At 40.8% G+C, this 17615-nt stretch overlaps 2 protein-coding genes across 6 annotated transcripts in view; one reads left to right on the top strand and one right to left on the bottom strand.

Annotated features, from left to right (window-relative positions):
- Positions 1-7503, top strand: part of LOC128695778 (sulfotransferase 1E1-like) — a 200534-nt gene extending 193031 nt beyond the window's left edge. For all 4 annotated transcript variants that reach the window (XM_070093141.1, XM_070093140.1, XM_070093142.1 and 1 more), the window contains one exon: positions 7242-7503. In XM_070093141.1, coding sequence (XP_069949242.1) covers positions 7242-7417 — 176 coding nt within the window. In that variant the 3' untranslated portion in view covers positions 7418-7503. The remainder of the gene's footprint in view (positions 1-7241) is intronic.
- Positions 1-17615, bottom strand: part of LOC138853837 (zinc finger protein 84-like) — a 161267-nt gene that overhangs the window by 48188 nt on the left and 95464 nt on the right. The window lies entirely within an intron of this gene.

Here is a 17615-nt window from a genome sequence, read left to right as displayed (position 1 = left end):
CACTCATCGGTCTCAGATCTTAATGGAGTGATCTCTAATGTGTATAATAAGTATGAGCCATTAAATCGTCTTGTGAATTGTAATGTAATTAATGATAATAACGCTAAGTTAAGAGAATGCGTGAAGTGAAATAAGTCGTTTTGCTCCGAGTGAACACGTTAGACCTCGTTGTTCCCGAGACAAGGAAAGTGAAGCTCCTTGAGTCACGACTTTTAAAGCGAGACAAACCAACGGATACCTCGTCCTGCTGGATTGAGAACCGTGTCGGTGTAGCAGGACATCGAAAATGAGACGGTGAATGGAGGAAATAAGGAGTATCAATCACCCACAGTTAAGTAACCCTTCTAGTTATAACAAACGTATGCTGGCCAGTGGTGTTATGTTGTAATTAGATAGGTTATGAGTGGTCCAGCTACATCAAGTGACCACCAGAGAACATCTGGTAAGTGGTGGGATTATGTACAAATGTTTTCCTTGATGGATGTATCCAGGTGTATCCTACCCCCCCCGCCCCTTCATTCAGCTAAACTAATATAATCTATACAGTCCACAATTAATTAGTAGCACCGTACTTGTGGGTGCTATCCAATCCATACTGGTCTCGGATAGATATGGATAAGATTGTGAGGTCGAGGGGACCACTTGCCGCGACCAGGGGTGGTTAAGTTTTCTCACATGTCTACACGGGGTGACTACGGTAAACAATATGATTGTCTCCCAATGAGATTACTGGTATGTATATAATGTTGAGGTACATACAGGTAAGCACCCTAGAAAATTTTCCATATCTGCACTCAATAATTCTAGCGGCTTTAAATCAAGCAGGAGAAAGCTGGTAGGCCCACATGTGAGAAAATGGGTCTGTGTGCACTGTATAAAAAAAAATCCTGCAGCATGCAGTGCATAATGAGGGAAAAAAACTCCGTGTTTTTGGATTAAAACGCCAACTTTGAGGTGTATTTTCCTATAGTATTTATAGGGAAATTCTCCTTTTCTTGGTCTCATTTGATAGAATGGAAAACATATTACAGAAATAGAAATGATTTTGATTAGTTTCAAGATGAAAAAGACCTTGAAATTGAGCTCAAATTAGCGGAAATGTTCGATTTTTACCAATGTTCAAAAGTAAGCAAATCACACCACACGTCCAATACACATCAACTGGGGAGTCTAATATTCTTTCACTAGTGCACTGATATTATTTATACCATTTTTATAATAATGCAGTAGTCTGCATAACAGTAAATCTTCTATTTTTTGTGTGAATAAAAAATAAAAATAGAAAGCAAGAGTAACATAACAGGGGCCTGGAGACACGACTAATGAACAGAGGATATGTAATTTTAGTGCCAAGAATATCTGCATTGTTTATTCTGGACCCTGTTTTGAAATTGGCATCTTTTTTAATTTGCATGAAATTGACCAAATTGCCAATTTCTGACCACTTTATTAGGTAGTTGAAATCGGTAAATTGGCAGTTTCTTGTTCTCAATTGATAGAAAAATGGAGTTCTAAAGAAATAGCTATGAGTTTGGGCGACTGGAGCAATGGAATTGGCCAAAAATAGGGCTCAAAGTCGGCGAAATTGCCAATGCGTATATATCACCGAGATCACTAACTTCACGGGAGCGTAATTCCATAAGTTTTCAATCAAATTTCGTACTTTTGGTGTCATTACCATTGGAAAAAGATTTTTTATCATTTCATAAGATTTTTTTTTTTTTCCAAAAATTTTTCGACACCAGGAGACACTTCAAGATTTGGGGTTGCGACAGTAAATGGGTTAATCATTTCTTAAGCTGCCATGATACACCGAAAATGTAAACACACAAATGAACACACCAGCTAACCCCTTTACTGTGAACTTATTTTGTACTTCTTCCATTTTCCTCTTGTTTTTCCTCTTCCAAGTGCTGCTGCACTTCTGACTATTTTCTACTATGGGATGCACAATAAAGTACAAATTTATAGACAATATATGTAGTCTTGGAGATTGTTTGATGCTGAAACACATCACTAACCCCTTAACAATGAACTTCTTTTGTACTTCCATTTTCCTGTTGTTTTTCCTCTTCCAAGAGGAAAAACAACAGGAAATTTGTACAAAAATGTAGTCTTGGAGACTGTGAAAGCTAGTGTCCTGAGTGACTGTAGAAAGGAGATTCAGATACTTGACTCTGAGACGCTGCACTGTCTGTTCATGACCCAAGTTCTCATACAGTATACAGTAACTTGTCAGAGAGCCCATCGTAACTCCAAGTTGTTGGTAAACGAGTATGTCGATAAGTGAGGAGAGTAATAATGTTGGTAGAATTACCGACAATATGTAAAGTAAAAGGACACAAGTGCAACTAATGTGACATTTTATTGTGACAACGTTTCGCTCTCCAGGAGCTTTATCAAGCCGTTACAAACAGTACATGGACACAGAGGGTATATATAGGCTCAGAGTGAGGTGCAATACTAGAGGTAGTAGTAGTAGTAGTAATACAATATGTTAGAACCATTAACTTGCATATGAGTAAACGATATAAAAGCTATTACTTGGGAAACATAAAAATTGGTTAGACAAATATTTCTATTGGAGGCTGGATAGAGAAGGCCTGTTTCAATGTTCATTCTCTGTAATGTGCTTGTGTAGTATTAACAGGAGAGACTATGTGATGGTCCCTACCTCATCACCTCAAACTGTCCTCGAGTCATCTTCTCATTCATGTGCATCTATATCTGCAAGACCTTCCACAGCTACACCTTCCCTTCATCTCTCTACTTCTCCAAAGTCCAAAACATTCCCTACATTCAAATCTCCTTTAACCCCTCCTTCACTTATCCTTCCCAAACATTTTTCCTTTCCAGTGTCTGTGCCTAGTACTTTACCCTCTCTGTCTCTGTTACGGGTGTTGAGGTTCATCCTCACCTCATACAGTTCCCTCCTCTCATGTTCTTTTCCAAGTTTCTTCCTCTCCTGTCCCCTACCAAATTTCTTCACCAAGTTAACTCTAACCTCTTATTTTTCCCCTCTTTGGTAACTTCCATCATCTCTCTGATCTTTACTAACCTTCTTCTTCCTATCTCTAATGTCAAACTGCCTGCAGCTTTCTTGTCCTCCGAAATGCTTGAAGTTATCTCCGAATATATTGAGGAGATAAAACCAATGATGAACACCAATCCTCCTCCCATCACTCCTCTTCCTCACTTTTCTAAACCATCTACATAACTCCTTTCTTCACAGCATTCCAATCCTTTGCTGCTTACTCGTCTTCCACTACCTCCTCATGTAGACTTTACTAACCTTCCTAGTCCATAGACAACTATTGCTTCATGGTGCCAGTAAATGTTTCATTGTAAATCATGGCTTATTTGCAGTGGAATATTTGAGGCCTCAGGTAATCAAGGTGAATTTCAGGTATTGCTCTCCCAGTTTTCCCGTTTGTGTCTGGTTTACAAGAACCAATATTGCGCTCCGCTGTTATCCATCCCATCTAGGGCTATACAGTGGAACCTCAAATATCGAACTTTCTTCGATCCAGAAGGCTGTTCGAGTGCCTTTACCGAATGAATTTATTCCCATCAGGAATAATGTAAATTAGATTAGTCCATTTCAGACCCTCAAAAATATACTTATAAAAGCACTTACAAAAATACACTTACATAATTGGTTGTGTTGGGAGCAGTTCGATTTTTGAGGTTCCACTGTATTTTACTGCATTCAATGGATCCTTTTCCCAATGGAACTTTTAATGAAAGTGCTCTCTTTGTACAAACAGGTATACCATACCATCAGATCTTTGTTCATACTTCACTGCACTACATTGCAGCCCACATATACATGAACAAGTGGTGTACAGTCTGCTCTTTGTATCTTTCTCCATCTCAGCCATTATCTTTCCCAGATGTTGCATTTCTGGTGTCTTCCTTACCACCAACTCTCTTATTAGGTGATTTTAATGCTCATCATTTCCTCTGGGGATCTCACTGTGGCTCTCATGGTGACCAGTTAGAGACTCTTCTCATTTCTCTTCCCCTCCTTATTTTAAATATGGGTACTCCCACTCAATTTGATAAACGTACTAAATCTCTCTCTTGCATCTATCTCTGTTTGCTTTTCCTCAGTGGCACTAGACTTTAACTGGTCTGTGCTCTCAGATTTACATGACAGTGATCATTTTCCTATCTTTCTTCCCATTCATATTCTCTCCCTCCTCAAAGCCCACATTGGCAATTTGAATGGGTGAATTGGGACCTGTACTTGTGCCAAACTGCTTTTAGTGAGGAACCCTCTTCATCCTCTGCTGATGAGCTGTTACACACATTTTTAACCTCAGTTTAAACCACAGCTTCACATTCTGTCCCTCAAACCTTGAGCAGGCATTCTCAGAAGTGCATGCCTTGGTGGTCTCCCACTTGTGCTCATGCAGTACATTTGAAACGTGCTGCATGAGATGAATATCATTACAGTAGGATCACAGAGCAACTCCTTAATTTTAAACAGGCAAGAGCAATTGCTTGTGAAGCTAAATGCAGGACTATGTTTCTACTGTCACTTTTGTTTCCTCCATTATGAATGCATTTTGGTAAAAAAAGTACAGAAATTGAGTGGTAAGTATTCTCCAGACTCGGCTTCTGTTCTTTGGATTCCTGGTGTCAGTGTTGCAAACCCTCTTGAAGTTGCCACAGAGATTGGAAATCTTGTATGTATCTCTGAAGGGCTCCATCTATGTCCCTCGTTTCTTTCCTCCGAGTCTGCCAGAGAGTTACTGGCAGCTGGGCCTGACGGCATTCATATTCGTATGCTTCAGCATTTATATCCATCACCCCGTTCAGTCCTCTTATGTCTTTTTAATCTTATTTGGTCACAAGGAGTTCTTCCCCAGCTGTGGAAATCTACCATTGTTTTGCCTTTTCATAAACCAGGTACTTCGGGACATGATACTTCACACTTTGGTCCCACTGCTCTTACCAGTGCAGCATGCAAGGTGATGGAATGTCTGGTAAATAGACATTTGATGTGGTATTTAGAGACACACAATAGTCTCTCCCTTTGTCAGTATGGCTTTCATAAGGGCTGATCTACTATTGACCCCTTACTCTGTTTAGATATGTATGTTCATAATGCCTTGTTAGTAACCACTCAGTTATCGCAATTTTTTTTTTTATCTAGAAAACGCATATGACACTACTTGGAGACACAATATCTTGGTCCAAGCCCACTCTTTAGGCCTCAGGGGCATACTGCCTGAGAGACATTTCTGTGTTCAGGTTAAAAATATGCTTTCCCTGGACTTTGTCCAAACTGAAGGTGTTCCCCATGGATGTGTCCTTAGCACCACACTGTTTCTCCTTGCTATAAATGATTTGGCATCTGTTCTTCCATCCAATATTTGGCCATCATTCTATGTTGATGACTTTGCTATAGCTTGTGCAGCTGTTGACTGTCACCTAATAGCAGCCTCTCTTCAGAATGCTATCAACCGTGTTTCCCATTGGGCCACTACTCGTGGGTTTAAATTTTCTAGTGCGAAAACACACCAAATTACATCCACCAGACATTCAATCGTCCCTGATACTCCATTACCTGTATGGCTCGCATATCCTTGAATATGATACATGTTTGATCACTGGTTGTCCTTGAAACTTCACATTACCTCCCTAAAAAACAACTTGCCATAGCCATCTGAACCTCCTTAAAACTTGCCCGTCTTTCATAGGGGGGTGGATCATCGAATTCTCCTTCAATTGCATTCAGACTTAATTTTATCAAAACAAGTATGGTGACCAGATATATTCTGCAGCCTCCCCTGCCGCTCTTCCTAAGCTTCATCCCATGACCTTCACAATCCTGCTGTATACAGGATAATAATGGACATTAGCAAAGGTCCATCATTTGTTTGCCGCCCCTGTTTACTCTGTCCCTTTTTCTCTACGTCTTTGCTCACTCTTGGCTTGTCTTCAGTTTCCCCTTTTATATGTTCATCTAGCATCTAACTTTTCACTTCCCCTTGGGAGGTTCTGACATTTCATGTCTGTTCTTCCCCACTGCTGTGCATGAAAGCCTTAATACCTATGGGTTAAGAATCACTTCCTGTCTCATTCTCATGCTGTCACAGTGTACACTGATGGTTCTAAATCCTCTGACTGTTGAGTTTGCAGCAGTGTTCCCTGGACAGCATAGTGCAAGGTCATTTATTAGACTCAGCAAGCCTCTTTACAGCTGAATTGTATGTAATTCTGGTTGCAATTATCTGTATTGCATCAATGCCTGCTTCAACATTTGTAATCATCTCAGACTTCTTTAGTGCTTTGCAAGCTATTAAAAAATTTGATTTGCCTCATCCCTTAGCTCTTCATATACAACTTTGGTTGCACAGCATCCCTAGCAAAAACAAAGAAATCGTTTTCTGTTGGGTCTCTGGTCACATTGATGTTCAAGGCAATGAGTAAGCAGACTGCTGCACGGTCAGCAGCACATGACCTTCCAGTTTCATATAGAGGTATGCCATTCTCAGACTACTTTGCCTTAATCTCTAACCACCTTTGCAATAGTTAGCAACAATGTTGGTCCTATATGCCTTATCAAACCAAGTTTAGGTTTCTGGCCTTCTTCTTGTCGTTGAGGTTGGTAGACCAACCTAAACATCTATGACATACCTGTCTCATTCATGAGTATCTCCTGGAGTGGCACCCTGTTCCACTCTGAGAATTGTCTAGTTACAAATTCAGTTCCCCATATTCTATTGGACTGTCCAGTCTATCAGCAAGCTCACAGAATTTTCCTCAGACTTCATTGCCACTGTGATGCCCTTTATTTTCCCTCTTTGCTCACTGCCCCACCTTTGACACACACACCCTCTTTGACTTTTTGACAGCAACCAATTTATTGCACAAACTTTGATAATACTACTTCCTTTAGCACTCCTCACAGCTCCTCCTAACTCTACCTCTCTTATTCTCTCCACCTTTGTTTATACTGTGATCTTACATCACCCACTGCCCTGCAGCACTGTATAACCCTAATGGGCTCAGTGCTTCTTTTTCTTTATAATAATAATTTGGGCCATGGTAAACCGCGGATAACTGAAATCGTGGAAACTGAATCCGTGGATACCGGGTTCAACTGTATTCTGATTTAGACACACATTTGGAAACTTCTATTAGTGCATTAAATTAATTAAGAATTACTGTTTCTACAAGTTATTGTAATAAAATTTGTTTATATTGTAGAGAGATTTTATTGTGTACAGGTGAGGTGGGAGGCTGGCAAACACACCTCAACAAGGAACAACTTGCAGCATTTGAACAATGGGAGGATGAACACTTGAAAGACACAGATCTCACGTTTACCTTCACACTACCTTCTGATACTGCTACAGCTGCTGATACTCCTGATCATACTACAGCTGCTCAAACTGAAGAATAATAACTAGTACAGACAGGCATACAATATTGTGCTAATAGTAATCTTGTACAGTACTTAATAAAAACAATTGCTTGTATGTACACTAATTTTGTTTTTAATTACATAGTTGTCCTTAATGAAGTGAAAGAAAATGTCTTATACATGTATATATTATTATTGTTAATGAAATTATTGTTTTTTTTTTTTTTTTTTTTTTTTTTTTTTTTTTTTTAATTAACATGCTGTATAGCCCTTGTGGCTTAGCGCTTCTTTTTGATTATAATAATAATAATTTAATTAACACATCAGCCATTTCTCACCGAGGCAGAGCAACCCAAAAAAGAAGAAACACTTTCATCATCACTCAGTCCATCATTGTTTTGCCAGAGGTGTGCCAACACTACAATTCAAAAACTGCAACGTATCTCTACTCCTCCTGAGTGCAGACACCGTACTTCTCACCTCAAGGACTCAAGTCTGGCTGACTGGTTTCCCTGAATCCCTTCATAAATGTTACTTTGCTCACACTCCAACAGCACACCAAATAATAAAAACCATTTACCTCCATTCACTCCTAACACACACCTACACACACTGACTGGAAGTCTATCATTCTAATTATAAAAAAAATTATAGGTATTATTATTAAGTGGTTACCAAATGTTTGTTCTTACTCCATCTTCTCATTTTTATGTCACTCATAATACAAGTGTGTCTCATCCAATCGGCTTTAAATTTACAGTGCTGGTGTATGGTGACTAAAGCAAAATTCTTGGAGCAATTTGCATGTACAGGCACTCTATGGTCAGAGTTGTTAGACCCCCATTCCCTTATAACTTTCAAAACTTTTTGCTGTTTGGCTGCTTCAACTGTTCAAAAAAATTGCCTCGAAATGTGGAAACAGGAGTTTGATGTTCTCGCGCGTGCGTGCGTGTGTGTGTGTGTGTGTGTGTGTGTGTGTGTGTGTGTGTGTGTGTGTGTGTGTGTGTGTGTGTGTGTGTGTGTGTGTGTGTGTGTGTACTCACCTAATTGTGGTTGCAGGGGTCGAGACTCAGCTCCTGGCCCCACCTCTTCACTGATCGCTACTAGGTCCCCTCTCTCTCTCTCTCTGCTTCCTGAGCTTTGTCATACCTCGTCTTAAAGCTATGTATGATTCCTGCCTCCACTACATCACTTGCTAGGCTATTCCACTTCCTGATGACTCTATGACTGAAGAAATACTTCCTAACATCCCTGTGACTCGTTTGAGCCTTCAACTTCCAATTGTGACCCCTTGTTTCTGTGCCCCCTCTCTGGAACAACCTGTCTCTGTCCACCTTATCTATTCCACACAGTACAGTGGACCCCCGCTTAATCACCTCCCAATGCGACCAATTATGTAAGTGTATTTATGTAAGTGCGTTTGTACGTTATGTTTGGGGGTCTGAAATGGACTAATCTACTTCACAATATTCCTTATGGGAACAAATTCGGTCAGTACTGGCAGCTGAACATACTTCTGGAATGAAAAAATATCGTTAACCGGGGGTCCACTGTATTTTGTATGTTGTTATCATGTCTTCCCTGACCCTCCTGTCCTCCAGTGTCATCAGTCCAATTTCCCTCAACCTTTCTTTCTAGGACATACCCCTGAGCTCTGGAACTAGCCTTGTTGCAAACCTTTGCACTTTCTCTAATTTCTTGGCATGCTTGACCAGGTGTGGGTTCCAAACTGGTGCTGCATACTCCAGTATGGACCTGATGTACACAGTGTACAGTGCCCTGAACGATTCCTTACTAAGGTATTGGAACGCTATTCTCAGGTTTGCCAGGCGCCCATATGCTGCAGCAGTTATCTGGTTGATGTGTGCCTCCGGAGACATGCTCGGTGTTATGGTCACCCCAAGATCTTTCTCCTTGAGCGAGGTTTGCAGTCTTTGGCCACCTAGCCTATACTGTACTCTGTCTGTGGTCTTCTTTGCCCTTCTCCGATCTTCATGACTTTGCATTTGGCAGGGTTGAATTCAAGAAGCCAGTTGCTGGACCACGTGTTCAGCACATGGTCTCTGTTTTCTGAACTGCCCTAATATTTAACTCTTTAAATAACAAAAAGGCACAATACTCTGACTGGAACAATAAATAACCTGCACATAGGACAGAGGAGCTAACAACAACTTTCACAGTCGCCGTCTGGTTGAATCCTCCCTTACACACAACTTTCCCTGCATGAATCTTAGTCCTGGCTTTCTCTCTTGATGCCTTCCTTTCCCATTACACTGTAAAATTCTCCAAACTTCAGAACACCCATGACTTAACCTAATTCTTGTTTTTTCCCTTCTCCCTCTTCTCCTTTCCTCTTTCTCCTTTGGGGTTTCTTTCTTCTGACTTGGGTATTTGATCCTTTATTTTTTCCCCCTCTGTATTCTTGTTCCTACCCTTTGTGGGCCCCTAGCTCCCTTGCAGTGCTCCTCTTTCTTAGTATTTGACTGACTCTACTACTACTGCCACCTCTACCATTACTTTTCATATTCCTCTACTACCTCTCTTGTCCCCTCCCTGTCTGCCGGCCTATATATACTCCCTCCTTCTCTCCTTTCTGTTAGTGTGGCTTTGTAAATGGTCCAAGTCAGACCGAAGCATCGTCGTTAGCTCCTCTCTCCTATGTGCAAGTTATTTGTGTACAATGGACCCCTGGTTATCGTAATTAATCCATTCCAGAGAGTGTGACTAAACCTGAATTTGACGATTTCCGAATTCACTTTCTCCATAAGAAATAATCCGTTCCAGACACCTAAAAGTATTAAAAAAAATAAATTTTTTACATGAAATATACATTTACCTATACAGAAAACAATGAGACATGAGGAATAAAACAATAACATGACACTTACCTTTATTGAAGACTTGTTGATATGTAGAAGACAGGGGAAGAGGAAAGGATGGAGGAGTTACTATTGTTTGGAAGGGGAATCCCCTTCCATAAAGACTTCAGGAACCAAGTACTTTTCTGGGGTTACTTCCCTTCTTGGTTTTTAATGCCACTAGGACCAGCTTGAGAGTCACTGGACCCCTGTTTCACAAAAAAAAAACTATCCAGAGAACTCTTGCAGCTCTACCCTCTACCACACCCCTCAAGGAAGGTTCCTTGATGTTGGTGAGGGGCTCTTGATTTAGGGAATTGGATCTGTGCTCCAGTTCCCCGAATTAAGCCTGAATGCCTTCCACATCCCCCCCCCAGGCGCTGTATAATCCTCCGGGTTTAGCGCTTCCCCCTTGATTATAATAATAATAATAATACCCTCTACCACAATCACTACCACCCTCTTCCACCATCACTACCACCCTCTACCACAATTGCAACCACTACCACCCACTACCACCACCACTATCACCTTCTACCATCACAACCACTACCACCCTCTACCACCATCACAACCACTACTGCCCTCTACCACCATCACAACCACTACCACCCTCTACCACCATCACAACCACTACCACCCTCTACCATCACAATCACTACCACCCTCTTACATCACTACCACCTTCTACCATCACAACTACTACCACCTTCTATCACCATCACTACCACCCTCTACCATCACAACCACTACTGCCCTCTACCACCATCAACCACTACCACCCTCTGCCACCATCACTACTACCCTCTACCATCACAACCACTACCATCTTCTACCATCACAACCACTACCACCCTCTACCACCATCACAACCACTAGCATCCTCTACCACCCTCTTCTAACATCACTACCACCCTCTACCATCACAACCTCTACCACCACCACTTCCACCCTCCACCATCACAACCACTACCACCCTCTACCACCATCACAACCACTACCACCCTCTACCACCATCACAACCACTACCACCCTCTACCACCATCACAACCACTACCACCCTCTACCACCATCACAACCACTACCACCCTCTACCACCATCACAACCACTACCACCCTCTACCACCATCACAACCACTACCACCCTCTACCACCATCACTACCACTACCACCCTCTACCATCACTACCACTACCACCCTCTACCACCATCACAACCAGTACCACCCTCTACCACAATCACTACCACCCTCTACCACCATCACAACCAGTACCACCCTCTACCACCATCACAACCACTACCACCCTCTACCACCATCACAACCACTACCACCCTCTACCACCATCACAACCACTACCACCATCACAACCACTACCACCCTCTACCAACATCACAACCACTACCACCCTCTACCACCATCACTACCACTACCACTACCACCCTCTACCACCATCACAACCACTACCACCCTCTACCACCATCACAACCACTACCACCATCACTACCACTACCACCCTCTACCACCATCACTACCACCACTACTTTCGTATTTTTCTACAAACTTTTTCTTGAATTTTGTGTTTCTCACTTTCTTTACCAAAGGGCTGGCAATAGCTTTCTTTGGGCCCATGGTGACTTATTTAGCAGTTGCAAGCACTAAAACAAATGGATTATTATGAAATGTATTGTATGAACGCGTGGGATCATGCTCACTGGCTGTAAATTGTGTGTCGGGCCACTCTTGCGCGGATGCATTCAGGACAAATGACTATTACCGAGCTAAATGACGATCACCGAGCCAACATTTTGACGAAAAAATGTTATAATTTCCAATCATTACGAAATCCAAGGACTACGATTTCCAGGGGTCCATTGTATTTAACCCTTTCACTGTCCAGACTCCCCCCGCCCAATTTAAAAGTACCTAGTGTCCACACTTAGAAAAAAATATTTTTTCTTCTGAAATGGTAGACTCTTATTCTGAAAATAATGACACCAGAATTGCAAAATTTTCAAAAAAAAAAAAAAAAAAAAAATTACAGAATTATTTAAGTGCAGTAATGTTAAATGATCAGTTATGGAAGGAGAAAAGAGAATATGAATGTGTAAATTCAAGAATTATGTGGATTAACCCTTTGAGGGTTTTCGTCGTACTAGTACGTCTTACGCGTAGGGGTTTTTGACGTACTAGTACTCATAAATTCTAGCGGCCTCAAATCTAGTGGGAGAAAGCTGGTAGGCCTTCATATGAAAGAATGGGTCTATGTGGTCAGTGTGCACAGTCTAAAAAAAATCCTGCAGCACACAGTGCATAATGAGAAAAAAAAAACTTTGACCATTTTTTTTTAATAAATCAGCGACTTTGCAGTGTATTTTCGTATGGTATTTATTGTTGTATTCTAGTTTTCTTGGTCTCATTTTATAGAATGGAAGACATATTACAGAAATTGAGATGATTTTGACTGGTTTTACAAAGAAAGGTGCCTTGAAATTGAGCTCAAAGTAGCAGAAATGTTCGATTTTTACCAAACTTCAAAAGTAAACAAATCGTGCCAAGCGTGCAATACACGTCAACTGGTGAGTCTAATATTCTTTCACAAGCACACCAATAATATTTATACCATTTTTTACACTAATGCAGTAGTCTGCATAACAGTAAATCTTATATTTTTTGTGAAAATAAAAATTCAAAGTGGAAAGCAAAAGAATATAAGAGAGGCCTTGAGACATGACTAATGACTAGAGGAAATGTCATTTTAGTGCCAGGAATGTCTTTCTTGTTTATTCTGGACCCTATTCGGAAATTGGCATCTTTTGAAATTTGTGTGAAATTGGCAAAATTGCTAAATTCTGACCACTGTACTGGATAGTTGAATTTCATAAATGAGTGGTTTCTTGCACCCATTCGATAGAAAAAATGGAGTTCTAGCGAAATATTCATGTTTTTTGTCGACTAGTACAGTGAAATTGGCCGAAAATGGGGCTCAAAGTGGGCAAAATCGCCGATGCGTAAACATCGCCGAGACCGCTAACTTTGCGAGAGCATAATTCCGTAAGTTTTCTATCAAATTTCAAACTTTTGGTGTCTTTATGATCGGGAAAAGATTCTCTATCTTTTCATAATAGAAAATAATTTTTTTTTTTTAAATTTGGCCGACCCTGAGAACGAGTTTCGGAGAGGGCCTGTCGACCCTCAAAGGGTTAAAGTAAAGGTTGGATGTGAGAAGTGGGCCATAATAAGCGTGTATGCACCTGGAGAAGAGAGGAATGCAGAGGAGAGAGAGAGATTTTGGGAGATGTTAAGTGAATGTATAGGAGCCTTTGAACCAAGTGAGAGAGTAATTGTGGTAGGGGACCTGAATGCTAAAGTAGGAGAAACTTTTAGAGAGGGTGTGGTAGGTAAGTTTGGGGTGCCAGGTGTAAATGATAATGGGAGCCCTTTGATTGAACTTTGTATAGAAAGGGGTTTAGTTATAGGTAATACATATTTTAAGAAAAAGAGGATAAATAAGTATACAAGATATGATGTAGGGCGAAATGACAGTAGTTTGTTGGATTATGTATTGGTAGATAAAAGACTGTTGAGTAGACTTCAGGATGTACATGTTTATAGAGGGGCCACAGATATATCAGATCACTTTCTAGTTGTAGCTACACTGAGAGTAAAAGGTAGATGGGATACAAGGAGAATAGAAGCATCAGGGAAGAGAGAGGTGAAGGTTTATAAACTAAAAGAGGAGGCAGTTAGGGTAAGATATAAACAGCTATTGGAGGATAGATGGGCTAATGAGAGCATAGGCAATGGGGTCGAAGAGGTATGGGGTAGGTTTAAAAATGTAGTGTTAGAGTGTTCAGCAGAAGTTTGTGGTTACAGGAAAGTGGGTGCAGGAGGGAAGAGGAGCGATTGGTGGAATGATGATGTAAAGAGAGTAGTAAGGGAGAAAAAGTTAGCATATGAGAAGTTTTTACAAAGTAGAAGTGATGCAAGGAGGGAAGAGTATATGGAGAAAAAGAGAGGTTAAGAGAGTGGTGAAGCAATGTAAAAAGAGAGCAAATGAGAGAGTGGGTGAGATGTTATCAACAAATTTTGTTGAAAATAAGAAAAAGTTTTGGAGTGAGATTAACAAGTTAAGAAAGCCTAGAGAACAAATGGATTTGTCAGTTAAAAATAGGAGAGGAGAGTTATTAAATGGAGAGTTAGAGGTATTGGGAAGATGGAGGGAATATTTTGAGGAATTGTTAAATGTTAATGAAGATAGGGAAGCTGTGATTTCGTGTATAGGGCAAGGAGGAATAACATCTTGTAGGAGTGAGGAAGAGCCAGTTGTGAGTGTGGGGGAAGTTCGTGAGGCAGTAGGTAAAATGAAAGGGGGTAAGGCAGCCGGGATTGATGGGATAAAGATAGAAATGTTAAAAGCAGGTGGGGATATAGTTTTGGAGTGGTTGGTGCAATTATTTAATAAATGTATAGAAGAGGGTAAGGTACCTAGGGATTGGCAGAGAGCATGCATAGTTCCTTTGTATACAGGCAAAGGGGATAAAAGAGAGTGCAAAAATTATAGGGGGATAAGTCTGTTGAGTATACCTGGTAAAGTGTATGGTAGAGTTATAATTGAAAGAATTAAGAGTAAGACGGAGAATAGGATAGCAGATGAACAAGGAGGCTTTAGGAAAGGTAGGGGGTGTGTGGACCAGGTGTTTACAGTGAAACATATAAGTGAACAGTATTTAGATAAGGCTAAAGAGGTCTTTGTGGCATTTATGGATTTGGAAAAGGCGTATGACAGGGTGGATAGGGGGGCAATGTGGCAGATGTTGCAAGTGTATGGTGTAGGAGGTAGGTTACTGAAAGCAGTGAAGAGTTTTTATGAGGATAGTGAGGCTCAAGTTAGAGTATGTAGGAAAGAGGGAAATTTTTTCCCAGTAAAAGTAGGCCTTAGACAAGGATGTGTGATGTCACCGTGGTTGTTTAATATATTTATAGATGGGGTTGTAAGAGAAGTAAATGCGAGGGTCTTGGCAAGAGGCGTGGAGTTAAAAGATAAAGAATCACACACAAAGTGGGAGTTGTCACAGCTGCTCTTTGCTGATGACACTGTGCTCTTGGGAGATTCTGAAGAGAAGTTGCAGAGATTGGTGGATGAATTTGGTAGGGTGTGCAAAAGAAGAAAATTAAAGGTGAATACAGGAAAGAGTAAGGTTATGAGGATAACAAAAAGATTAGGTGATGAAAGATTGGATATCAGATTGGAGGGAGAGAGTATGGAGGAGGTGAACGTATTCAGATATTTGGGAGTGGACGTGTCAGCGGATGGGTCTATGAAAGATGAGGTGAATCATAGAATTGATGAGGGAAAAAGAGTGAGTGGTGCACTTAGGAGTCTGTGGAGACAAAGAACTTTGTCCTTGGAGGCAAAGAGGGGAATGTATGAGAATATAGTTTTACCAACGCTCTTATATGGGTGTGAAGCGTGGGTGATGAATGTTGCAGCGAGGAGAAGGCTGGAGGCAGTGGAGATGTCATGTCTGAGGGCAATGTGTGGTGTGAATATAATGCAGAGAATTCGTAGTTTGGAAGTTAGGAGGAGGTGCGGGATTACCAAAACTGTTGTCCAGAGGGCTGAGGAAGGGTTGTTGAGGTGGTTCAGACATGTAGAGAGAATGGAGCGAAACAGAATGACTTCAAGAGTGTATCAGTCTGTAGTGGAAGGAAGGCGGGGTAGGGGTCGGCCTAGGAAAGGTTGGAGGGAGGGGGTAAAGGAGGTTTTGTGTGCGAGGGGCTTGGACTTCCAGCAGGCATGCGTAAGCGTGTTTGATAGGAGTGAATGGAGACAAATGGTTTTTAATACTTGACGTGCTGTTGGAGTGTGAGCAAAGTAACATTTATGAAGGGATTCAGGGAAACCGGCAGGCCGGACTTGAGTCCTGGAGATGGGAAGTACAGTGCCTGCACTCTGAAGGAGGGGTGTTAATGTTGCAGTTTAAAAACTGTAGTGTAAAGCACCCTTCTGGCAAGACAGTGATGGAGTGAATGATGGTGAAAGTTTTTCTTTTTCGGGCCACCCTGCCTTGGTGGGAATCGGCCAGTGTGATAATAAAAAAAATAAGTGCAAAGTTAGCAGTTATTGTGCAATTTATGCATCTGCAATTTTGCCCACTTTGAGTTCTGTTTTAAGACAATTTTGCTGCTCATATCAAACAAATTCTAAGCTACTGCTAGCATGCCTTTCATTCTATTGATTCAGCACAAGAAACTAACAATTGAACTATCAAAAATACACATTAAAGTCCATAGAATTTGGTAGTTTTGCCAGTTTTATGCAAAATTAAACAATCTAATTTAAAAACAGTTAAAGAACACTGTAGACATTCCTGACACTAAAACATTTTTTTTTTTCAACAAGTCGGCCGTTTTCCACCTAGGCAGGGTGACCCAAAAAGAAAGAAAATCCCCAAAATGAAAATACTTTCAACATCTTTCAACACTTTCACCTCACTCATACATAATCACTTTTTTTGCAGAGGCACCCAGATACAACAGTTTAGAAGCTATATAAGATACAATATAAAAATTGACCTGAAATATAATAAACTCCATATAGAATATAATATCAGGGCCCCAATTATATATATATATATATACACCGTCCTATTACATATCCCTCCAAACTGCCAATATCTCAAACACCTCCTTTAACCCCTAAACGGTCCAAACGTATATAAGTTCTTACGTATACATATATATGTTTTAATTTTTCCTGCCTCCAAATTTGGCATGACTGGCCCGAGATGCCTGGTCAGCATAGAATGGGTTTTAACACTTGGTGTGCACAGTATTAAAAAAATCTGGGACCACTTAGTATCTTGTGGGAGTGCCAGTTAAATTTAGCCTCAGCTAGAGCAAACAGTGCAGCATACACCATGGATTCACTGATGTAATGTCATATTAACACTCCTCTTTTAACCCTTTCAGGGTTTCGGCTGTACTAGTATGGCTTATGCACCAGGGTTTTTGACGTTTACCTGGAGAGAGTTTACCTGGAGAGAGTTTCGGGGGTCAACGCCCCCGCGGCCCGGTCTGTGACTAGTACGCCTAAATTCTAGCGCCCTCAAATCTAGTGAGAGAAAGCTGGTAGGCCTACATATGAAAGAATGGGTCTATGTGGTCAGTGTGCGCAGTATAAAAGAAATCCTGCAGCACACAGTGCGTAATGAGAAAAAAAAAACTTTGACCGTATTTTTGGATTAAAACAGCGACTTTGCACTGTATTTTCGTATGGTATTTATTGTTGTATTCTAGTTTTCCTGGTCTCATTTTATAGAATGGAAGACATATTACAGAAATTGAGGTGATTTTGACTGGTTTTACAAAGAAAACTA

The sequence above is a fragment of the Cherax quadricarinatus genome, chromosome 41 (assembly GCF_038502225.1).
Source record: "Cherax quadricarinatus isolate ZL_2023a chromosome 41, ASM3850222v1, whole genome shotgun sequence".
Taxonomy (NCBI): domain Eukaryota; kingdom Metazoa; phylum Arthropoda; class Malacostraca; order Decapoda; family Parastacidae; genus Cherax; species Cherax quadricarinatus.
The sequence above is the reverse complement of the archived record's forward strand: the minus strand, read 5'-3'. Positions and strand labels throughout refer to the sequence as shown.